The 25,922-nt window shown below is 42.5% G+C and overlaps 1 protein-coding gene across 1 annotated transcript in view; it reads right to left on the bottom strand.

Annotated features, from left to right (window-relative positions):
• Positions 1–23,696, bottom strand: part of LOC139728837 (cell division cycle and apoptosis regulator protein 1-like) — a 28,946-nt gene extending 5,250 nt beyond the window's left edge. The window contains exons 1-15 of the mRNA XM_071639773.1: positions 23,604–23,696; positions 19,353–19,458; positions 18,790–18,980; positions 17,514–17,722; positions 16,106–16,286; positions 15,271–15,333; positions 13,496–13,670; positions 11,579–11,927; positions 10,886–11,111; positions 9,920–10,200; positions 5,841–6,069; positions 3,967–4,056; positions 2,685–2,978; positions 937–1,128; positions 163–279 (exon numbers count right to left, since the gene is read on the bottom strand). Coding sequence (XP_071495874.1) covers positions 163–279; positions 937–1,128; positions 2,685–2,978; positions 3,967–4,056; positions 5,841–6,069; positions 9,920–10,200; positions 10,886–11,111; positions 11,579–11,927; positions 13,496–13,670; positions 15,271–15,333; positions 16,106–16,286; positions 17,514–17,722; positions 18,790–18,980; positions 19,353–19,425 — 2,670 coding nt within the window. The 5' untranslated portion in view covers positions 19,426–19,458; positions 23,604–23,696. The remainder of the gene's footprint in view (positions 1–162; positions 280–936; positions 1,129–2,684; positions 2,979–3,966; positions 4,057–5,840; positions 6,070–9,919; positions 10,201–10,885; positions 11,112–11,578; positions 11,928–13,495; positions 13,671–15,270; positions 15,334–16,105; positions 16,287–17,513; positions 17,723–18,789; positions 18,981–19,352; positions 19,459–23,603) is intronic.
• Positions 23,697–25,922: the final 2,226 nt, after the last annotated feature.

The following is a 25,922-nucleotide window of genomic DNA, read 5'->3' as shown; positions in this document are numbered from 1 at the left end:
CAAATCTAGGTACCACACCAACTAAACTTGACATGCATTACCATTGCATTGCACCTGTATAAATGGTAATTACAGGTGGAACATCATACAGTACTTTAACCGTGGGAAGCTAAACTTCCACAAAGAATACGTCTTCAGGCCACTTGTTAGTAAATCTCCTACCTTCTTTTCATCCTTCTTCTCCTCCTTCTTCTCCGGGGCCTTGTAGATGGCCTTGAAGATGTTGAAGGCAAAGTCTCTCTGGAGCATCTCGTTGAAGAGCTCAGCAAACAGGGATACCTACCGACATGAGGATGGTTGGAAGAAGGAAATGTGAATGCAATTATATCATTATTATCTTAAATATTCTTTATTTGAATTTCATTCAATATCAGGCTCATTTTCACATTGAAAGTAGTATGATCAACAAAAAAAAAAGCTGTATTCTTCTCACTTGTGCTGCTGAATCACATTCTCTTTTTTACATACAAACACACACACATCACCTTTGAACAAACAAATGGAATGAGCATATTTTGTTTATGTTTGTTTGTTTGCAATGTCAAATTTCATTGCTATTTACATATCCAGACTACTGTAAAAGTGGATATTTTAGCGCGAGTAATTTTTTGCGCTTGGCCGCGCAAGATGAATTTTGTGTGTTTTTAATTCTGCGGAATCAGGACATTAACTACTAGAACATTACGGCATGCCAAAATATTCACATGCTTTTATTTTTGCACTAGCTTCTGGTTGAGCGAAATGTGCAAAAATTTCACTTTTACAGTAAAATGCAAACAATGGGAAACATAGCAAAGCACAGTACAACCAGTGAACCAAAACACTAATATCTTGTCAAATGTGTTCAATCGCATTATCCGAGCAGTCAGTTTATGGAAGAGAGGAAAAAAGAAGGAAAAAAGAAAGATGGAGGGGAACACACCAGCTATAGCTTACCTCAAAGGAATGCTCCTTGTTATCTTCCACACGGTAGTCAAGGAGCACGCTCAGCGACTGGAGGGTGCAGTCAAACTTTCCACTCTTGGCAATGGCTGATGGGTGTACCAGGATGGTGGGTGTGTCCGGGAGGGTGTAGCGCACCTCCAGGTCGCGCTTCTCCCTCTCCCTCAGCCGTCTCTTTTCCTCCTCCTGGGAAACCCAAAGGCGGAGAAAGTGGTTAGCATGACGACAGAGGCAACATGTCACTCACACACACACACACACACACACACACAAATACCAGTTAGGTCCTATGATGTCAGGATACACCACACATCAATCAACAGCGTTGGACAGAACGTATCATGCACAGGACACACATTGCATTTAACTGAGTGTGTTCAGGGGGCTGTTTTACTAAGCGCTAAAATCAATCCAAAGTTCAATTCAACTGATTTTGGGTACAATTTTGGGATGAATATCAGGCCTCAGAAGTAAGGGACTGTTTTAGTAAGCCATTTGGGAACAATATCTGGTGCTGAACTTACGACATTGAAGAATACATCTTGAATGTCTATGTATCCTTCCCAATTTGAATTTGTCCCAACTGTGGGTTCATTATGTGGCTTGGCATAGTTTCCATGATAGTGAAATAGGGCCATGAACTGTTTAAGAATTTTCCTGTGTGGTTAATTCAAACTGAAACAATCTTATCAATCCTCACTCACTCTACAAATTAAATGTCACTATTTCTGTTTTGTTTCGTTTTGTTTCATTTCATTTCATTTCATTCCATTTCATTCCATTTCCGTTTCCCATTTATACCATGATTTCCTTCCATGCTTCTGCTGGAGTATCACAGTCAATATGTTCTCATTAGACAAAGATAGAGGAAGTCTAGGGGCCCGTTGCATAAAAGTTACTATTATGGTAACTTTGCCATTCAATGGTAACTTCCATGGAATTCTTGATTTTGATTGGCTGTTGAGTATTGTTGCCATGGTAGTTACAATTGGATGGCAAAGTTACCATAATTGTAACTTTTATGCAACGGGCCCCAGATTTGTGAAAGTATAATGCACACAAAAGTGCCAGTCCACATAATGCATTGAATGCCAATGGTGATTCACGAAAGTTTAAAGGACAAGTTCACCTTCATAGACATGTGGGTTGAGTGAATGCAACAATAAAGGAGAACACATCAGATAGAGTTTGAGGAAAATCGGACAATCTGTTCACAAGTTATGAATTTTTGAAGTTTCTGCTCAGCCACGACTGGATGAGAAGACTACTATAGCTTGTTATGTCACATGCATACAACAATATAAGGAAAATAAAAAGAGAATTTCACAAAACTTTACTTATTGAATAAAGTGCACATTTCTTCGACTTGTCACTGATGTATGCTAAGGGTAATATCATTCCCCTTGCCTTTTGAAAGAGAAAAGTCAAGTGTTCTTTTGTTACGCAAGAAAAGTAAGAATATATTGAATTTTCTTTATACTTTCTTTATGTCTTTGTACACATGTAACATCACAAGCTATAGTAGTTTCTCATCCAGTCGTGGCTGAGCAGAAACTCACTCAAGCTCAAACTCTCACTAATGTGTTCTACTAATATTGCTGCATTCACAAAACAGACACGTCTATGAAGGTGAACTTGTCCTTTAATGCCGCGATAAAGGCAATTAGTGTAAGCTCCTATTCATGAATGTTTCTGGTTTTACGGTAACATAAAGGAACTGCACTTGAAGACTGTAACCTCACCACTTCCTTCTTCTTCTCGCCATCCTTCTCCCGATCCATCTTGTCCTTATCATCTTTCTCCTTCCTCTCCCTGTCCTCCTCGTCCTCTCTCTTCTCCTCCTCCCGGGCCTGGGCGTTGGCGCCGGACTCGTCTCCGCCCTCGTCCCCACCCGCCTCCGTCTCCATGGCTTCCGCCTCGGCGTCTTCGTTCTCCTGCTCCGTCTTGAGCGTCTTGGTCAGGCGGGCGATGAGCTGCGACTTGAGCCCCTTGGAGTTGAGGCCCCGAATCTCCAGCTCTTGCCGCAGTTCGTTGACCTGCGCAGCACGAGACGACGATTTGTTGACAAGATGTTTTTTTTCAGAATGTTCTTTGATCATCTGGCAAAGATCGCCTTCTGGATATGACATAATTTCTCAGTCATCAATTCGACTCTTGCATAAATGAATGAAAAGCTTACATTCATCATCGTTGTGTGATGCACACTAAGTCAGATAAGTCAATATAAGAACAATGAAGTATACCCTTAACCCGTTGAGGGACAGGCTGATTTTGCAACAACATGCATTTCCCATAGACACTTGCCCGAGTATACTCAGGACTCGTTGTCAACAAGTTACATACACAAGTGAATAAGGAGTGGGTATCATAAGGAGTGAGATATCTGATATTATACAACGTCCAAGTAGATTCTTGTAATTTGATTGGAGGATTGTTGGTGACGTGATATTCAATAAGTACTCCATTCAACGCGCCGTGCAATTTTGGTTCGATTTTTTCGTTCTATTCCACGGTTCGAGAAATTGTGCGGTACTTCGTGTACTATGTGTTGCATATTGAGGATTGCATGCAGCTAGCGCAGTGTACGTGTGCGGTACATGCATGCGCGTACATAGGCCTAGTTCGGTGCGTAGTGCTAGTGTACGTGTGTATGAGCGCTAGTATAGCTGTGACCTGTATCTACACTGATTGCACAAGCCAGAAAGAGAATCGCAGTGGATCCACATGTAAGTATGGCTATATTTTTCATACATATATAGACTTCTAGGCCTACTTAGACCAAAAAGATCTACTTGGACGTTGTATAAATCAAATACTGTACGGTCTTTACTCGTGCAATGGAACAAGATTTCGCACTCGGTGAAAGATGAGGTGCACATTGCACTCGTGACCATTCACTATTTGTATACCAAATACCCACCTTCAAAACAAAAACAAAAGCAATAAAAAAACCCCAAAAAAATCTTTGTTTAAAAAAAAAGAGTAAGGTTTGCAAGAGAGTATGGCTTTTGTTTCCCCTCATACTTTCATGTTCTTGGGATCGAGGTCCTTCCAGTTGGTCGGAACTTGCTTCTCCTCCTCCTCGAACTCCTCCACCTCCTTCGCTGGCTCCTCCTACATTGGGCAGACGCAAACAACAAGCGGTACACGGTGTTAAAATCATGACGCATGCGCAGTTACGCCTCGCCTACACGGCAAAGGCGCAGACTCACAAACAAAGACATGCACCACGCACCCAACTTGTGCAGCATACTACACTTACATTTACATGCACACACCTACAAACACACACACATACATACAAACCAGGTATCAACACATGTCTCTTCCTATTACACACAGGGATAAGAGAATACTGTCAATGTTACCATGGAGGGACTAAAGTTTTAGCAGGGCCATCAAAAGTTCCCAATCACCAGCAATCACATGGACTCAATTGACCCTAGACAATTCACAAAAAACTCATATTGGCAATAAAAAATATGAATAAAACCAAAAATTGTACAAATCTGAGTGATTGCATGCAAAGAAATTTGTGTTTATACCACAGCGTGCAAGTGTCACATTTGGTTTGCTTCTTTCTCTGACAGGAAGTGTTACAAATGTTTTTGAAAATGTTATTCCATGCAGACTGATTTTGTTTTGAACATACAACCCTAAACTTTGTTCACAGATAGCCACAAGTATTTTATTTTATTTTTCATGACAATGCTGCACAATGACCAAAGAAAAAAGAAAATTGTTCGTTTCCTTGACTTTCTGAAATACACGCATAGAGCAGCCTGCCACATGGGGGGAAAAAAACAGAGAGAAAAAAAGGACAATTGCACACACGCACACACTCACACACACACACAGATGCACAAGCACATACAGAAACGTACATGCTGCACACCGCACCTATGTAAAGGACTGGATATTTTTTTTGCTGATCGACATGGGAGTAGATTCAAACTAAGCCATGACCACATCAAGAGTTATGTTCATGTTTTGGGATGGTCTGGAAGATTGGAAGTATAGTTGGCTGGGTGCGTGAATACCACAAAATGAATATGGATGAGTATGCTGTATTCTTTATTCAGTCACTGCTCCTTTGTTGTGTTCAAATATTTGCAAAGTATTCTCTGTATATTCCCATTCTGTATAACTTAAGCCATTCTCTGAGGATCTTTTAACATAGAACACATATTTTGAAAAAAAAAAAAATGAATAAGCACAGCCAGTTGATGATTTGGTTTTGAGCTTTCCATGGTGTGGGGGGCAACTGCACACCCGAAACGAATAACTCACCAACTCGGGGAACTGTCGGAAATAAAGAGACACTGCTATTAAATGAGTACAAGGAATTTTAGCCTATGATGACCATGTCTATGCAGTGTGTGCGATTGTTCCCAGTTTTCTTGGAGGTGTAGTTGCCACTGAAGTAATCCCGGGAAGATTGCATTTGTGGTGTTTGTATGTATATCTAAACAGTACAAAAGGAGAAAGCATTATGTATAGATGTATATATAATTTGGTCTCCACCAAATACAGAGCACCTTGAGTGAAGACTAGCAGATTGTAAGGAACCAACATCCAGGGCAAAGGATTAGAAACTTATCTGAAAATGAAAAGCAACCTCCAAGTTCCAAGTGGCTCACATCAAACTTATACTTAAAACAACGCAAAAAAAAAAAAACCAATAATGTCATGATGATGTTAACTGTTGATCTTAAACTGACACTGTGAATTTTATAAAGTGAATGAGTGTAAATGAATTAAAAAAAAAAAAAAAGAATCTTACTCAGCAGACAGTGTGTAATGCTGTGTGACCATGTTGACAACTAAACATGTGAATGAAAGTTTTTCATTTAAAAAAAAACCAGAACAAAAATGAAATAAAAGTATGCCGTGAGTGCCTGAGTTGTGGAGTTGTCCTCCGGTTTCTTATCCTTGTTGTCGACGGCCACCAATTTCTCGCCAAGCATCTTTTTGTAGAGCTCCACGACACTCTCCCATTCAACCTTCGTGGGTAAAATGTGCCACACGTCGGGCACGAAAATTACGACAGTTTCCACTCGCGCCGGGATGACCCGCCCCTTGTGGTTCTCCTCGGGTCGGTGATAGCGCAGTTCCAGGAACCGGTACCTGGGGAGGCGTTTAAAAGTTGGGAACATGCCAGAGTACATTTTTCGAATCACAACAATGACACATTTCACCTTCTTTTCCCTCTTTTCATTTCCCCCCATTCCCAAAGGAAATGTTCTTTCAAGAAAAAAAAAAAGGAAATGGATGTCTGGCCACTACTAATGTGGTCTTATCATCCTGGATGGGTTTCAAGTTAACAAGATGGAGTTTCTGTCATGTTATGATGTATTCTTGGCAAACATAATACAAAGGTATATTTGGTACAGAAATGAAAGTGTCGACATACTGTCTAGTAGAACTGATTAAGATATGTTAATTGCATCCCTGTTACACAGGCCGACAGTCTCTCACAAGATCAAGGACCTGGAGACACTTTCTCAGCCACGAAATTCTGTTTTCTCCTAGGATCTTCTCCATCTCATGTTAGGGGGGCTTAACCAGCATCTCACCAAGTTGAAGAGACACTAGCACAGACAAACAAATATCATGGCCAAGCTCTTAGACAGTGCCTTCCAGATCTTTCCACTCCAGTTTGCAGAAGGGAAGAAAAAAAAAAAAAAGTACATGCAACCTCAACTTCAAACAATTATTAGTTGGAGGACTGAAAACAAATACGAGAAGGGAGGAGTGGAGTGTTCTTTGTCAGGAGAAGAGAAGTTTGTTGGAAGAGAAGGTTGAGAGACAGTTTGTGGTAAAGCACTGGATTACAAGGGTGATGGTGGCACTGAAATTACATACACATCCAACAAAACATAAAAACAAAGGAGGAGGTACCAAGAGGAAAGGCAAGAAAGAGCTTTGTTCCCCTGAAAGAGAATAGAAACATTGTACACTGGTAACAATCAGATTACCTTTTCTCGTCTCGGCTGGTCAATCTGCAAAGTGGAAAGCATTCACTCTCATCTGCACAAGTATATATCCACGTGAGAACCTCACAACACACAGACAGATACTATCGTACACTCAGCCTAAATACCACACTCGACAACAATACAAACACTCGCTCAACGTCCCATGAATAATGTCACGACACCCAACTTTTCAACTTGCCGGGCTTCTGCACCGGCGTACACGACTAGACTATGATGCAGGAATGTGGCACTCTCTCTGAGAAACGTAAAGATGGGAGATGAAGAAGCAGCACAACACAACATGAAGGCTCTAGATGGACAGCACAACTTAAGATGTACCTGGACGTCGGAGCAGCAATATTAGAAGCCAATTTCTATGCGTATCATATGAGCAGGTGTGCAGAGGAAGTAAAGTTCAAGTTAGGGCAAAGAATCTACCACAGCTACCATTTTTTTTAAAGTCAGCTTAAGTGTAGCATGCTGGGAAGTGAAAACAGCAGAAAAGTAGCCACTTTGTACAATGACTACGATGACATATGTCAGCTAAAGGGTTTGTAGCTTTATAACTGTTTTTATATCCCAATACCAGAAAAAAAAAGGGAAAAAAGGGTCTAAATGGATCTGTAAGTGCATTTGTGCATGCACTGTGATTTTGCTCATTTTTGAGGTTGCCCAAGTCAGTTCCATCAAACTCCAGAAAATCAAATCTGCAACTAGACAGCACCATTCTATACCCACCCCCACCCCCACATAAAAACAACAACAACCAAACAACTGATGTGTCAATCTTGCGGTCTATATTTCCTGCATTCTAAGCTAAAATATTGGTGACAAGCAACAAGCAAGAACCCATGATGGAAGAAAGCAAAAAGAATGATCCTTGGCCAATCAGTCCATTGTGGATTGACTACCTGTGTTTCACTCTTCTAGATTGGATTCAATTATGTTGCTTAGATGACAGTGTACCTTTTACTGCTTTGTTTGTAGCTTGATCACAATTGTTAGTCAGCACAGCAGGTATTAGTACAATTGAGACATGTGTCCATCAACGCAGAGCTTCACATTTTGTTTCCTAGATAGCAGAGCAGCACAAATCTACAAATCTATTAAAGTCATCAGGATGTAGCAATACACATAAGAAGCAACTGAGAATTATGATCTATCTTATCTCTTCAATCATCTACTAGAAGGGTGGGGTGGGGTGGGGGGGGGGGGGGGGGGGGAGGTCGGGAAGAGGAAGATGGGAAGAAGATTTTATGAATCGGGTGATAAGCACAATCAGGGTACCCAATCACAGTTTTCTCACTTTAAACAGAACTTCAAAATTCACATGTAGCATGCTTAGACATCAATAATCAAATATGTAAACACCATGGATGACCTTCTCTTAGTTACTATTACTGCAGATTAATTGCCCAGAAGTCTGGATGCGATTCCGCTGTGATTTTTTTTTTTTTAAATATAATAATTATTCAGATCAAATTTTCACCGAAATTACATGCATTCAGACATTCACTTCCTCAAAGTTTGGCGCTGATAATAACAAAGAGTTGCTACCATTGGGTAGGCAGCTGCGTGTATTAAACTTTGAGTCTCCCATGTCCGGCCAAATCCCTTATCCGGATGAGTGATGAGGACTGTAGTATTTAGTGCTCTTATTTTAATCCATTCAATACATGTATACATGCAATGCATTTAAAAGCATTTTCAAGGTTTTTTTTTATTTGTTCCCTGTTAAATGCATTTGAGTACCCTGATTGTGCTATTGACCATCACAGTGTCAACTCTTCTGGAAGAGTGGAAACACAAATAATCTTGGCAATAATGCATTTTCTAAGTGAATTTACAAACTTCCCCTGTATAAACCAACTGATATAAAATGATCACAGTATCAAGATACTACCAATGAATTACATTTTCTTATTTCATCCAAGATCATTCTTGAGACTCTTTGATGGGAGTATAGCTCTACATAAGAAAGGCCATTTGACATCCCATCTGTTGGTTTTGTTTTGTGTTTGACTGATTTTAAACTGTGAAGGTGTGACTAAGATGATAGAGGTTGGGATAACTTCAAAGTTTTGAAATGTTTTATGTCCAAAAGGTGTTACACTTTTGGTTTCCCTTCAGAAAGGCGCAGGAGAAGAAGGGGGTCATTTTGATTGTCACTTTGAGTGTAGATAATAACACAGAACTAAACAAACAAATGCACTGCACAGAACCTGTCCAAGAACCAAGATCACGGTATCTTCTTTCCATCATCAGACCTACTCGGAAGTAGAATGAGAGCAGCAAACAGTCTGATTTTAAGGCAAGATGGGGCTGACATCTGACCTCTGACCTCTGGACAAGTTTCATTGACACAATGCTCACATGCTATAGACCCAAAGAATCATGTGATACAGTAATTCTTTGGTACAAATACCCCACAACATCTTCCACACAAACAAAGACACTAACAAACAATTCAACTCATTTCACCTAGCTAAAACGAGTTGGCTCGACAAGAACATCCCATGAGGCCACGTAAGGGTCTATACAAAATGCTTTCATCAAAATCATACGATAGACATTAGAAACCAATGACTATTGTGCTGCTCCACTATTTTACAACTCGCTCTGCTAGGCAAATTCCTTTCCACTAGACACCTGTTGGGCAAATCAGGGTTCACAAAATTCTTTGTCAATGAATACGTTGACATATCCACTTTCACATGAAAAATTCTGTTGCATCTCAATAGAATCAACAGACAACACACACATGCAACTCACTACATACACTCACCTTAATTTTTGTGCTTTATTTCTCCTTCTCTTTTTATCTTTTTATCTCTCTCGCTCTCTCTTTATATCTTGCAGAAATTCCTTGCATTTCATCACAATGGAATCTCCCCTTTGTCTTTCCCTAAGAAAATAACACCCAATTATTCTCCACCACTTTCCTAATCACACCCCGCCCCCGCCCCCTCACTGAAGCCCCCCTAGACCTGGGAACTCACCACTGGGTGCAGGAACTGAGGTCAATGCCGGTCAGCGCTTTGGTGGTGCGGATGGCCGTCTTGATGAGCACCGAGCTGTCATTGACCGGGTCGGCCCCGTCCATGGAGGGGGACCAGGGCCCGCCGATGGCCATCACCTCGTTCTTGCCCTTCTGGCCGACCAGGAAGTTGATGAGGCGCGTCGGATGCTGGAAGTTCTCCCGCACCTCGGCAGAGTCCTGGGCGCGGGCGCAGCACCGCTCGTGGAGCTCTTCCTGAGACACAGAGGTCATCAGCATCACCTGGAAGGGAGGGGGTAAGGAAGATGAAGTTTCAATAGACACCTTACTTCATACAATTGCTTAAACTATCCGTGAACTCAACGCAACCACCAGACAATACAAGTGTGTAAATATGTTTGGATTGATTCCCTGCCCCCCCCCCCCAAAAAAAAAAAAAAATGTTCAGGAAGATGATTTTCACTAAGCAATAATCCTATTCAACACTTACTGACCAAACACTAAAAGAGTATGCATTCCTGTAACAATCATTTTCAATCACACTTAGATGCTGGCACAGCTTGGAAGTGTGAACTGAAGGCTTGGTACATTCATGCTCATACTGCTTTGATACATGAATAGTTAATGCAGACCATTTTGATCAAAAAAGTTTCATTTTTAACCTTCGAAAAAACAAGGAAGTCGGGAAAAAAAAATCTATTGGCATATTGTAAGCTTGATAAACCAGTAAATGACAATAAGCTTCACTTCTGAAAGAATTGAAGACAGCTACAAGCTGATCCATGTATCTTTTCCACTTGGTGGTGAAGGAGATGAAACTCCTTGGCTGATCTCTACATATGACTACACAAATAAAGTGAAAAACACCACACAGATCAAGTGAAAAATTCTACAAAAATCAAGTAGGAAACACTAGACAAAGTGAGTACGAAACACTACACAAATCCAGTAGGAAACGCTCACAAACCTTGGCACAATAGAAGTAGTCAGCGTCTGGCGGGTCGATCACAGTGGCGGCACCCTGGGGAGGCGTGGCCTCCTTGTGCATGATGTGAAAGTTGCACGGCTGGGCCACATTCATTGGCCGGTGGATGGGGAACACGCCCTGCCAGGTGAAGTCAGCCATGAAGAAGTCACTGGGGATGTACATGCTCATGTAGCGCTTGTGGAGCTCAATGACATCAGCTTTGGGGCTGAGGAAGGTGGTTGGTGGATGCATGGAGGAAAAAGAACACAAAAGAAGTGCTCAACCATTCACGTCGATGTCATGAGATGCTGATAGGTTTGCAGTTTTCATTTGCTCTGTGTTGTGGATACTCCTAATAGAAGCTGGCTTGATATAGCCTTCCATCAACTTCCCCTGACACAAATCTCAAGTACAACAGCTGTTCATTTCATGGGAAGAAATGCTAAGTGGACTGAGAACCTCGAGAAAGTACTGTGAATCATGTGATAGTCATTACTACCATGTCGGGGGATGAAAACAGGGGGAAATGAAAACAAGAAGAAATCAGAAAATAGAGCTACATCATCAGACAGGAAAAGAAATGTGCGCAAACTTTCAAGCTGAAAATGTTCATTTGTGTCACAGATGTCTCATTGTAGGCAATGCTGAGACAGAGGTACAATGGGGATAAAGCATGTCAAATCTCTAACTTACATATCAAGGGCAAATCTGGGTATCTGCACCACATAGCGCTGAACCACCCTCTTAGTTCTGCGTGGGGAGCGCCGTGGAGACCTTGAGCGTCTTGGGGAACGTGACCTTCGCCGCACTGGGGATCTCTCCCTTTCACGCTGCCTTTCCCGTTCTCTGCGCTCCCTGTCCCGCTCACGATCTCGTTCCCGCTGCTCCCGCTCCCTTTCACGCTCTCTCTCTCGCTGGGCTCGGTCCCGCTCACGCTCACGGTCCCGTTCCCGCTCCCGGTCCCGTCCTACAGACCCGAAATCCCTCCTGCCCATGGCCTGCTGTCCCAACTGGCTGGCCCTGCTGGCTTGGGCATAAGCACCTGATGGACAAACACGATGTAGAAGAAATGAAAAAATGGGGTTGAAATGAAGCTGGCATACCACATCTATCTGGCATTGAATACTATCTCAAATATTTAAACACAACTGAGACCAGTTGAGCAAATCTGATGCTGCTTATATCAGGCCTTTTGCTTTGTTCTGAAGCAAGATAGGATATAGAATGGAGGCCCAATATCTGAAAAGAATTACAGTTCATTCACAGTGGTAAAAATCCCACTACCATTACTGCAAAAAAAACCAAGAGACCGGGGGGTCACACGCTCACCTGAGTATCGCAAGTTCACCTTCCACGCATTCCTGCAGACTCTTACCTGAGAACATTGGAAACTTATTTAATATTCATTAAATTAGGAGGTTTGGACCCCTGAGGCCCCCAAGGAAAGCATGGTGCCCATTCAAACACTTTGAGATCTTATCCCTATGGGAATGCTACTTGATAAGTTTGGTGAAAATCCATTATGTTGTTTTCAGCAAGAAGATGAAAATTTAGGTCCGCATTTGGACCCCCCATCCCATCCCGCTTCCTTGGGTTCCAAGGGGGTGGGGGCACCCCTGATTCTCCCATGAACAAACTTGAAACAACAGTCATCAATATACTGACTCATTGTATTAACTTAGCTCAATCACTTCCAGTTCTAGAGAAAATCTGTAAAGATTCCTTACAGGAGGGGAAGGGGTCCCCTGGGGCCCCCCAGGTGGAGCATGGTGCCCATTTGATGGAATTGAGATTCTATCCCCCTAGGGATGCTACCTGCCAAGTTTGGTGAAAATTAGTGATAGGGTTTTCAAGAAAAAGATGAAGATTTACAATTTCGGTCCAAATTTAGGCCCCCTGGGGGCCCCCCAAGTGGGGCATGGTGCCCATTTGATGGAAATGAGATTCATTCTCCCTAGGGATGCTACCTGCCAACTTTGGTGAAAATTCATTATGGCATTTTCAAGAAAAAGATGAAAATATACAATTTGGGCCCCATTAGGACCCCTCCAAACCCCCCCTCCCCTGGGTCCCAAGGGGGGCACCTATGATTCCGCCATGAACAAACTTGAAACTACAGTCATCAATGTACTAATTCATAGTATTAACTTAGCTCTATCACTTCTGGTTCTAGAGAAGAAGATTTTTTAAGATACCTTAATTTTGGGGGGTTTGGGCCCCTCTGGGGCCCCCCAAGTGGGGTATGGTGCCCACTTGAACAAATTGAGATCCTGTCCCCCTAGGGATGCTACCTGCCAAGTTTGGTGAAAATCGCTCAAGGGATTCTCAAGAAGAAGATGAAAATGTAAAAGATGCACGACGCAAGACGCACGACGGACGCCGGACAAAGAGCGATCGCAATACATGAGCTAAAAAACCCCAAACAAACAAGCAATTAAACAAACAAGAAAACAGGTAAGGTTGCAAACCCTGTGACGTGGTCCATCCATCCTCAGTTCACCCTGGTAAAAGGGCAAGTATGACACAATTCCCCTGTAGTTTACGTAAGGCACCTAGAAATGTCAGCAAAATGATATCAATGAGGCCATACAAAGTCTTGACGTCACTCACCAGCTAGGTTTTGCATGGACTGGGTGCTCTGCTGCAACAGGGCGGGTTGCTGGACCACGGACTGGGGTGGCTGCTGCAACAAGGGGGGTGGGTTACCCAGAAGCCCTGGAGGTGCAGCGCTTGAAGGCATCATGCTGGTTTGCTGTGGGGCCTTCAGAAGGGGCTGCTGGCTTTGCTGTATGGAGAGGAAGGTCCAAGGGGATATCAAAAGCATTGGATTTGCATCAATATCACAAGCCTATGAGAGGATTCATAGTCAAGTGGTATTTCGAAAGAAATTGTTGCTAGATTACTTCAAGAGAGAAAAAACAAGGAAAAGTAGAAATTACGCGGTGCGTAAAATATGTCCCCGCCGGAAGTAGCATTTAGTAGCAAAATGTACAATATCGGTAAAAAATCAAGGTCAAAGGTCAAAGAAGTCAAAGGTCAAAATTCTGTGTAGAAGTTTTGAAGCCCTCACCTAGTGCCATCACATAAAGCAAACGGAATCGAAATCGGGTTAGAAATGGCAAAGGAGTAGCATTTTGTAGCCAATGTACAATATAGGTCAAAAAATCAAGGTCAAAGGTCAAAGAAGTCAAAGGTCAAAATTCTGTGTAGAAGTTTTGAAGCCCTCACCTAGTGCCATCACATAAAGAAAACGGAATCGAAATCGGGTTAGAAATGGCAAAGGAGGAGCATTTTGTAGCCAATGTACAACATAGGTCAAAAATCAAGGTCAAAGGTCAAAGAAGTCAAGGGTCAAAATTCTGTGTAGAAGTTTTGAAGCCCTCACCTACAGACTGTACTGCCATCACATAAAGCAAACGGAAATGAAATTGGGTTAGAAATGGCAAAGGAGTAGCATTTTGTAGCAAAATGTACAATGCAGGTCAAAAATCAAGGTCAAAGGTCAAAGAAGTCAAAGGTCAAAATTCTGTGTAGAAGTTTTGAAGCCCTCACCTAGTGCCATCACATAAAGCAAACGGAATCGAAATCGGGTTAGAAATGGCAAAGGAGTAGCATTTTGTAGCCAATGTACAATAAAGGTCAAAAATCAAGGTCAAAGGTCAAAGAAGTCAAAGGTCAAAATTCTGTGTAGAAGTTTTGAAGCCCTCACCTAGTGCCATCACATAAAGCAAACGGAATCGAAATCGGGTTAGAAATGGCGAAGGAGTAGCATTTTGAAGCAAAATGTACAATATAGGTCAAAGGTCAAGGTCAAAGGTCACAACTGAAATTCTGTGTAGAAGTTTCAAAGCTCCCATGTAGTGCTATCATATAAAGCAAACAGAATCAAAATTGGCTCATAAATGACAGAGAAGTAGCAAATTGAACATTTTGATCACACACGGACGCACAGACAGACAGACAGACGGACGGACGGACAGACAGACGGACGGACACACGGACACACACACGTACGGAGCCCGTTTCATAGTCCCCTGCTCGAACTCGTTCGGCGGGGACAAAAATAAGACTGACTGGTTAATCTTAAAATGAACATTTCACCTTTCAGATTCTTCCACACGCCTAGAACATTTTTTCTTAATGTTATCATGACTTTGATTGGTAACGAAAGAGTGCAGTAAATACGCAATGCATCCAAATTACTGTGCTCTTGTGTGCTATCACATTACAAGTGGAAATGTTTCACACAATCAGTTTAATGTTATTCTGCGTTTTTCAAAATGATGCTGAACAGGACATGTGAGACAATGCTTCAAGTGGATCATTATTTTGATACAATGACTGAAATATATGGTGTGAAGAGTTTCAAATGATTTAGTTCTTACCTTGAGCATTTTGAACTGCTGTGAAATGCTTTGGTCAATCCTCTGACTAGGCTGCTGCATTTGCTGCATGAATAAACAAATATTCAAGACATGATTGAACAAAGTATGTGTTAAAACTTATGTGCCGCTCTCTTGCAAAAGAGCTACCAAATACTTCTGAAAACCGAATATGTATAACTTGGCTTTCAAATCATTAGAATCCATCAATCGAGGCTGATCTTTAATCCATGTTTGATTTCAAACATTTTCAAGAAACACAGCACAAAGCCAGTCCCTTGTACAGACATAAGTAACACAGACTAGTCTATACATCAAATGCTAATGGTTCAAAGGGGGAATTTCATGATTTTATTTGCCATGATGCAACACAATAAATGATAGAATATAAACTTGATATTCCCATATTCATGTTCATACTAGACAAGTGAAACACAAGAAGAAATTGTAGTGAAAATCAGTCAAGATTTACGTATCATAACTGTGATAGTTGTCAACCAAATAATCCAGACCAGATTGACTGCTTGTCAAATAGATGTATTCACCCTAAACCCACCCACCTACACCCCATTATCACCCACATTCACCCTACACATATCCACTTACACCCCATACTCGCCCACATTCCCCCTAAGCCTACTAACTGCATCCAATATCCACTCACAATCACCTTAAGCCCACTCATATTCACCTTGAGTCCATCCTCATCCTCAACTCACCCACTTTCACCCCTACCGGTAACCACCCTAGCACACGACATAACAAAAGCCTACCCATCTTCACCTAAACCCACCAAAGTTCTCATAATCCCATCCATGTTCACCCTGAGCCCACACACCTTCAACTGCTGCATCTTCATGGCATGTCCATGGTGCTGCTGAGGCTGGGGCAGCTGCTGCTCCATCTGGCTGTTGAGCATCTGGATGCGGGTGGCGTTCCACTTGAAGGGCATGCTTGCATTGTACGTCGCCTCCACTAGCACTCGGTCCCCTATCTTTGGCATGCTTCCCTTCACAGTGCTGTGTTTTTCAGGTAGAAGTAAGCATCAAAATGTGAAGTTGTGTTTTCTTTTTATTTTTCATACCGCAAGTGTGTTTGTCATGTCAACTGCTTGAAGTTACTGCACATGTACTGCTAAAGAGCAAAAGCAACATATCTGGTACCAATTGACATGACACTGCTTCACAGGCACACAATGACAGGTAACTACTAGGATATTGCACAAGAGCACTCGTATATGGTATCACTTTGCGATTTGCTGAGTTGAAGGCTGAAGTACAAATTTTACACACTCTTAGTACACATGTAGTGAAGTTAAGGTTCCATGCAACTTGATATACTGTAGATGTTATCCCCATATTAATATCACTGCCTGGAAACACGGAGCATTTATACATGACTGGTTTTGCACACTTAAATATCTTCACAGGTTCTAACAGCAAAATGCAGACTGGAGATATTTGCAAAAACCTGGATACAAAACAAAGTGGTCACAAAGGGTGGCCAATGAATTGGAGTTGTCAAGCACCTGTGATGGAGTCAACAAGCAAGCAAGTGGGCATTACTAAAGATTGTTGAAGGGTTGCCAGTGTTTGCTTTGTCAGCTGTGGCTTGTGGCAACCACTAATACCTTGCCGTCAGTTACAACCATGTGCATTCCACTTCAAGCACTGTACAGCATTTGTGCCCTTTTGCCACTTGCTTGCCACCAGAGTGACTTTTCTTTTCCAAATTGAACTCCGAGTCATGGCAATCAAACACACCCACATTGTGACAACATACAAGTCAACTGCATCTTCTCACAAGCCATATCTCAGTATTTCTTTGTAAGAAAACCATCAAAAGCTTTGTCTCTGTGTTAGAATTTATCTTATCTTTGTTATGCTGAATCAAATGTGTTTTGTGTTTACCCAAGCACACATCTGAAATGCCGAATGAATAATAATAATAATAATAATAATAATAATAATAATAATAATAATAATAATAATAATAATAATAAATAAAGCTTCTGTGTGTTTAACACTTGTAGAGCGCTTCATGCATGAACAGTACACGTATGCTTCTGCATGTTTGTTTGAATGCACTCAAGCACAAGCTATGTTTGGTATGTGTTGACACTGCAGGACACAAGATCTGCTTCATTCCTATTTTTTATAAAGTACAAAGTTCATTTTGACAAACCCCTCCATGCTACAAAAATGTAGATCAATGACACTACAAGTTGATAAAGATGGTAGACTCACTTGGTCTGGAAAAAGACGTCCTCATCGACAAAGCCGAAGGTGTCATGGAGTTTTGTCACTGTTCCAGTGAAGACTCTTTGTCGTGGCTGGCCCCCCTGGGTTCCCCTGGTAGTTGGGTAGCTGACTGTGAGCTGGGGGGCACCCCCTCCTCCGGCCCCTGCCCCTGCAGCAGCAGCCGCAGCGGCAGCATTCTGGGCGGCGGCAGCTTGCTGTTTGGAGTAGGAAGGAGAATGTCAACATACTTGGAAGAATCATATTTAATGCCTGCCCACAAGTCAATGAAGTCATTCATACAAGACTGGTTGAATGAATACCACTTGCATGAGTTAGAATGCAGAACTTGGTATGTCGATAAACATACATGCAGTATGAGAGAAATTGACAAGAGCTTCTGTTAACTCTTTGTGCCCCACTTTTGCATGCCCAACTCAGTGAACGGCTTGCAACTTTGTATATACTTTGTATATTTTGCTCAAAAGCAAAACCATGCACTAACTGTTTGACAAATCCCAATGTGCCACACTTCATAGAAAGCATCATAGCGATGGACCTGTCATAGCATTTACATCACAGTGAAGCTTGCAATTTTTCTACAACTTTCCTGTACTGTTTTTCCAGCATAGACACTTCTATAAAAAGTTGCATGGCTTTAAAAATTAAGACTAATGCGGCACACAGTAGGTTTACACCACGGAACACAGAGTTAAATAAATGCAGATATACTTAGTTTAGAGAAAATAATATAGGTATAGTTTCGACCCATACCAACTCACCAGCTTTGTGAGGTTAGAACATGTACTATTAAACCAGAAAATTTTGCGTGCATTTCAATTTTGCAAAATTTCGCAAGAGCCAAGATTCACAAAACGAAAATGCACGCGGAAGTTCTTGTCTACACTATCGTAGCTGGGGTGACAAGACCTTGTATCTGAAATTTTGGTGAAAATGACTTTTTTGAATAAATAGTCAAATAATGGGTTAAGTGATGTCCTGTCCAAATCCCAACTGTCTTACTCCAAAAATGAAGCCCCCACAGCATGTCAAAGGAAAGGCTTTCCCATTCGCTATAGTGCTTTGGCCAGCATGTTTTTTTTGGCTCTCCCGAACATTTGACATTTTGTAGATACAAGGTCTTGTCACCCCAGCGACGATATGTATTGAATGCCAGTGGCAATTTGCAAAAAATTTCAAGCCACAAAAATTTCTTGCCTTACAGGACTTTAAGCAACAGCCTACCAAATGGCACAAATCTGGGCTTGGTGGCCAGTATTCTCACCTGCTGTTGCAAGGCAAGTGTCTGCCTCTGCTGAATGGCCTGGTTCTGCATGGGGTAGGTGGTGGTGGAGCCGGCACCCCCAAGCCCAGCATTGGCCACCAAACTCTGGCCATAGATGTTCGTGGTAGGCGTGCCCCCAACTCCAGGCTGAGCGCCAAGTAAGGATTGGTTCTGCTGCAAGAGGGTTTGACCTAGACAGGGGAAAGAGACACAAATGGACTTAAGTTTACTTGAAAACTTGTTTACCTTTTTAAAATCATTCAAAGACCCCAATGACTTGTAACATCTCTGACACGAGTGTGCAACTGTACATGGTAGGATATCCTATCCTGCACTGCACTCACGGATCGTTGTAAAAATATGTAACATTAGTAGCCACCAAGCAATAACTCCATCATAGTGCTCTGTATATCTATAACATAATAAGGTAATGTAACTAATTGAAAAGACAGAAAAGAATAATTCATGACATAAAACATTACCATCCTTGCTATTATATGACCAACAACTTGGTGAAGCATCCCTAATTTCAGAGACTGACTGGAAAAAAAACATTGACATACTCAATCCTGCTGCTGCACCAGACACTCCAACATGTGACCAGGGCGGGTCCTTCCTTGCTCCGTACTGTGACATCTTTCAGACTTTGCTGTTCTCAGACTCAGAATGCTTGGGAACAGAGAGTAAGAACAAATGAGTTGATCTACTAGTTCTACATGTAATCTCATTTCACTGCTAAACACACTGTAGATATGATAGAAACAACTTTGGAGACTCAAATGCAAGGTTTAACCACACCAGCGACCCCAACACGTTCGTGTCGGGGTCACAGGGCAACCCTATTGTTTCTGATGTATCTCCTGATAATGATATGGCTTTTAATAGTACCAGGGTGACCACAGACCAAAATACAGGGTTTTGTATTAAAATTTGTAGCCGTAATGTTAGACGAGATCTAAAATATGATCTGCTATATAAGAGCCCAGTGAAAGATTTTATCTGAGCTTTTAGTCTCGAATCACTTTGTATTGTTGAACTGGTTAAACGGCGCAAGCTCAAACAGCCCAGTTCTTGTGGATCATGCATTAAGCGTGCATGGATAAAACGTAGCACACATTTATATTATACCTGTATATGTACATATGGGGGGGGGGGGGGGGGAAAGGGGGAAATACTACTTTGCGCATGCGCAGTTGAATATCCTTCCATGATTCTTTCCAAAATGGCAAATCGGTTGAGAATGGGGATCCTGGAGATTGTCTCAAAGATTATGACAGTTCAACTTGTTTTCAGAGGTATCTAATTAGTAAGGGATACATAGCCATTTATGATCTTCGGAACCATAGCAATATGCTATTATTACAATATGCGGCGTTTGGTCATATTTGAACGATGAATGATTGAAAAAATTGCAAGCGTCGCAATGCACTGCCATTTAGATTTACTTCAACAAACTGCACATAGAACTTTTTATTTAGAAGTCGTTGGGGCACTGTTACTGGTTACAGCGCCACGGGGTTAGTTTCTAAGGTTGTGAAATATTTGAGGCAAGTTTGTACACATTTGTAAATCATTTATGGTGGGAAACGGCACTAGCATCCTAGCGTACTAGCTGCGCATGAGTACATAACCCTTGAAACTAAGACCACGTTTACAGTGCAGGGCTGGGCCAAGCCGCGGCCGAGCCCCGCAATTTTGTCCGTTTACACTGCCGGGCTCGGCCGCGCTTTTAATTCAAACCTTTCAATATTTTGTCGTAGTGGCGCTCTGCTTGTAAACAAATGCAATTTGGTATAGTCTGGTTTTCAGACCCTTTGCCAACTGGATTCAGTGGCGACGAAGTCGCCGTTCGGGCAAAGACCTTTGCCAAAGGAAAAATCCTTTGCAGGACAAAACCACCATAAACTATACTAGTTTTTGACGTTGAGGGGGTTAATATCATGAATAGCGAAATAGTACGGGCAGAGGGTTTGGAAGCCAGACTAAAATTGGCCGCGCATTTGGCCCAGTATGTGTTTACACTGAGAAAAGGCCGGGCTCGGCCACGGCCGAGACCACCTCCTGAGCGTGGCCAAATGCGCGGCCAATTTTGGCCCCGCATTTTGCCTTTTGCGCGTTTACACTGAAATGAAGGCAGGCTCGGCCGCGGCCGAGCCTCGCACTGTAAACAGGGTCTAAGCCAGGCTCATGACATGCATGATATAAAAAATATTATAGAATGGGTAGCGAGAATCCTGCGATCTCATTGGTCGAGAGCTATGTGTTTATTTATACTGGCCGCAGGCTGAGTCACAGTGGTAAACATGTTACCGTGCACTTGTAGCAAGAGAGTACGCGCACTTGTAATAAAGGTTCGCGCATTAAGCAAGCGTTCGCGCACTCAGTACGAGACGCCTATTGGCTAAAACAACCATGCATCAGTTTTTACTGATGCATGGTTGGCCATGCGTCCAGTAAAAACTGATGCATGGTTTTCGGGCTCTTGTCTACGGCAGGCCAAAAGGAAATGCATCCAGTAAATTTGTCATCGGGTAACACGATAGAAAAATGGGTTTTTCGCAAGAAAATTACCCATTCTATAAAACAGATGACGCACATGTCTTTTTGTGCGTCAGTCGGAATATAATGTGCATGCGGTAACTACCGTATGGAATTAAGCCTATGTTAAGCATTCCATAGTTACCTTATGCACACAATTCTGACTGACGCACTCAGACCTGTGCGTCATTTGTATACCGATACACAAGTAGGTTCTAGGCCCTACAGGTAGTACAATCAGAGCAGAGCAAGAGGCTTGTTCATTCACACGTTTTCAACTGCATGCCATCCAAGCCGAGAGTACATAACCATCAACTGATTTGTCTGGTAGGATTCTTGGCTGGCAGTAAGCAGGTAAGACAGCACAATCGGTTGTGATTTTTTTTTTTTTTTTTTTTTTTGGGGGGGGGGGGGCACCCAAAAGCAGTAACATATGAATGTCAGAAAAGTTTTCTAAGTTTACCGTACCCAAGTCTTACAATAAAATTAAACAATAGCCGCAATTAGATTCATGCATAGTTATTTAGGCCTAGGTAATCCTGGAGTTAGATCTAACAATAATAGGTAGATCTAAACAGATCTAATGCACTTGTCAATTGTAGTCCCGGCCCATGGGTACCCGGGGATGGCCGGGACTTGCAACCAAGTTGAGCGGGGATTTCAGCATTTTTTTCGCCCGGGTGGGTCGGGAATAGACCGGGTTTTGTAGGGGGAAATTCACTTAATTTGCCCCGGTGGGCCGGGGATGTACCGGGGTGTTGTCCGGGGAAATTCAATTATTTTGCCCCGGTGGGTCGTGGAATGGGCCGGGCTTTGTCGGGGGAGATTCACTTATTTTGCCCCGGTGGATGGGGAATAAACCGGGGCTTGTCGGGGGAAATTCCCTACAACCAAATGGCAGGCATTTGGGGCAGGAATTTTTGCTGGGATTGAGCCAGATTTTGCTTGAGAGTTGACCATGACTTGTACCATTTCCAGTACAGTAATGTGACCATAAATTATTTCGCTTGACTAGCAATTCCCCGCTATTGAGGACTCGGTAACATTGCCCAAAAGCTGCGTAAACGCATGAATCACATAAGAAAATAGAGCCTAGCGCGAAACATGCGCGATTTGCGCATTTCATGAATTTTTCTGACGTGGAACCTTCGATCGTATTGTCCGTGGATGTGCGCCAGATCGGCGCTTTACACGATTCCATGTGCAAAAGTTGCGTAATCGCATATTAAAATTATGTAAGAAATTTGAATTTGCGTGCTTGTCCGTCGAGAATTTGACCATTTTCGCTGATTTACGCAATGTAAATTAACCGATGAATTGCGCAAGAACTACGGAAAGATCACGCAAAATTATAGCGCCACAATCATACGTGAGTTGTTAAATGTTAGTGATACATTAGTGATTCATCGATCAGTATTTCGTAAGTATTTACATGCGTTTATTTGCGTGTTCTGTTAGAGATACATAGGCCTACACCAATATTTTTTTTTCAGTGATTTTCATCGCGTAAATCAGCGAAAATTCTCAACGGACAAGCACGCACAACCAAATTTCTTGCGTGATTCATGCAAACTTACGCGACTTTTGGGCAGTGTGACCGGGCCTTGAGGGTCGGGACTTGGCCGGGCCTTGAGGGTCGGTACTTGGCCAGGGATTTCTATGCAAATATACCCGGCTTGTCGGGGACTTGGCCGGGGATTTCGGCACAAATATTGCCCGGACTGTCGGGGAATTGGCCGGGGATTTCAACTTCAATTTTGCCCAGCCTGACGGGGAGTTAGCGGGGGATTTCCGTGAAAATTTTGCCCGACCGGTCGGAGACTTGGCCGGGACTTGGCCGGGTGGTGTAACATCCCAAAATTGCAAGTGTGATGCAAGTCCCGGCCATCCCCGGGTACCCAGGGGCCGGGACTACAATTGACAAGTGCATAACGTTAGTATCAACTCCATGCTGCGCCGCGTGCAGCAGGCCCGCTGAACCCATGGTCATACCATGCATGCTACATCCCACGCACGCACACGCACACATAATACAAACCGCGGTATCAAAAGCGTTTTTTACGTGTTATTGGCGTTCGGCAATGCACGCTATCAAGGAGCTACGTCAACTACGTACGAACGAGACTGTGATCATGATCATAACCCCTGGCTGGGCCCTGAATAACCACGACAATCTCAATAACCTAGATGAGCAAAATGTTCATATCAAGCTACAGTTCCCTCCGACAAAAGGCTTTTGACTGATGACTTTAACAAAAACGTTCCTGCTGACTTACCAAAGCGCGGAAACGATGTAAGGTGGTTGATGTTTTTGTTTCAATTATCGAAGTGAGATCATTTCGTTCTCCCACCACGCACCGCCATGACAGCAATTACATGAGTGGAGCAAGGCTTTGTGTTTGGACCGGGTGTAGTGACAAATCCACCTTCGGTGCGAGAAATGATATTTACCATTCTGTCGCGCGAACACTCACAATCACCGCTTGTGTCCGTGTACGTGTGCGTCTGTAGTGTGCGTGCGGCACCTTTTCGTGCACACAAAAGCCGTGGTAGGAAGTACTCCAGTATACTATAAAATAATAATAATAATGATAATAATAATATACTGTAAAATAATAACAACAATATTGATAATGATAAATAAAAAATAGAAAAATAGAAAAAATGAAAATCGTTTACAAAAGTAGCATACGAGTAGGGCCTACATGGGCGTCACCAGGGGGGGTGCGTTGGGTGCGAACGCACCCCCCTTCAGATCCTTAAAAAAAAAAAAAAAAAAAAAAAAAAAAAAATCAGTCTGCGAGCGACCTCAACGTCTTTTCTACTTTTTTTAATATATTTTGCACCAGGGACACACACACACACACACACACACACACACGCACAACTCGTTGGCAAAAACAATTCGCACCCCTGGTTCTGGCAGCACTGATTTTATACATATCTATTGGTATTCTACAGTGTTTACTATTTATCGACCGTACTGTACATCCGTACGATACGGAGCACTTATTCACGTTTGCATGTACGTGTGCTACTTACAAGTATGTAGGGTCTATGTACGTTACTTCTGACCAATCCATATTGCCAGCCCAAGAGCGAGCCTTAGCCTCATTAAAAAATAAAAAAATAAAAAAAATGGAGGGGCAAGCATATTAATTGCCCCCCCCCGTAATTAATAATTCCCGAAATGAGAAGATTTTCTTGCTTTTGAAAGAAAACAAAAATGTTGCCCCCATGAAAATATTGGAAGGCAAGCGCACCATTTGCCCCACCCCACCACTGGCGTAGCCAGGGGGGGGCGATGGGGGCGGTCGCCCCCCCTAAGATTTGGACCGGGGATTTGGGAGGCGGAAAAAAAAAATGCGTGTATACTGTATGCATGCACATGAAGCGGGTCTCCTTTGCAACCTTTCATCAAATAAGATATTTTTTTGAATATTTCACTCAAATTGTGCACCAGATCGTTGAATTTCAATTCAAAATATGCAAAATCTCTCGTGCTTGGGAGGGGGAAACCCCCTCCCAAAGCCTCCCCCTCTGTGCCTCTTTCCCTAGCTTAGTACACTTTTTAGATTTGCACAAAAATTATGAATAATTCTGAGTGCACAAGACTTATCACTTATATTCCGAAAACTCAAGGTTCCCTCATGTATAAGGGGAGTTTCCCCTTTTAATCGACCCTTTCCTCCCTCAGTCCCCCCCCCCCTCCCCATCAGTTGGTTTTTTTTGTGATTTCCCAAATGTTGATTCCATCAAATATGCGTATACGAGATATCTCAATTTCAACCTCAAAAAGGCAAAAGCTCCATCGGAAGGGAAGGGTGGAGATAACACTCGCCCACGCCTTCTCCCTGCTCGCCCGCCCCTCCCCCCCCCCCCCCTTCCGCCATGCATAGAAGTACCAGACTGTGGCTATACCCAGATCGCTTTATTTCAATTCTAAAAACGCAAAAGCTCCGCGAGCGGGAGGGGAAATCCCCCTTCCCCTAAGCTCTACCTCACTAGACTTTATACATACACACAGATGGTGCACATTCGGAATAAGAGCTAAATTCCGTGATTTTAACACTTCGATGAAAAAGTATTGCACCAAAAATTTGCACCAGATCGCTGAATTTCAGGTCTGAAAACGCAAAATCACGTTCGTGTGGGAGGGGATATGCCCCTATCATCTACACCCTCGTGTGCATGCTTTTTCTGTTTGATTGCTGAACAGACAGCGTTCATGATATTCAGTGTAAGAATTAATACAAGAAGATTATTTAAATGATACCATTTTATAGGCATATTGTTCAATAATAATCTACACTAAAATATACTGCAACCTTAAACAAGTGGGACTGTTTCAACTCGTTAAAACACGCAAAAACATGCATCAAATTGCACCATTTGCAACATCAAAATGCAAAAAGTTCTCCCACACCTTCCCCTCCCCCTCGCTCGCTCCGCTCGTTCGGGTTCAGTCGCGTTCATGATATTCAGAGAAAAAAATTGATACAAGAAGTGTATTTAAATCATTCCATATTACAGGCTAATTGTTCAATGATAATCTACATCAAGATATACTGCAACCTTAAACAAGTGGGACTGTT

This window comes from Diadema antillarum, unplaced genomic scaffold (genome assembly GCF_040938485.1).
Source record: "Diadema antillarum isolate AM-2024a unplaced genomic scaffold, OU_Dant_1.0 seq00000203_RagTag, whole genome shotgun sequence".
NCBI lineage: Eukaryota > Metazoa > Echinodermata > Echinoidea > Diadematoida > Diadematidae > Diadema > Diadema antillarum.
This window is presented reverse-complemented; position numbering and strand designations above follow the sequence as displayed.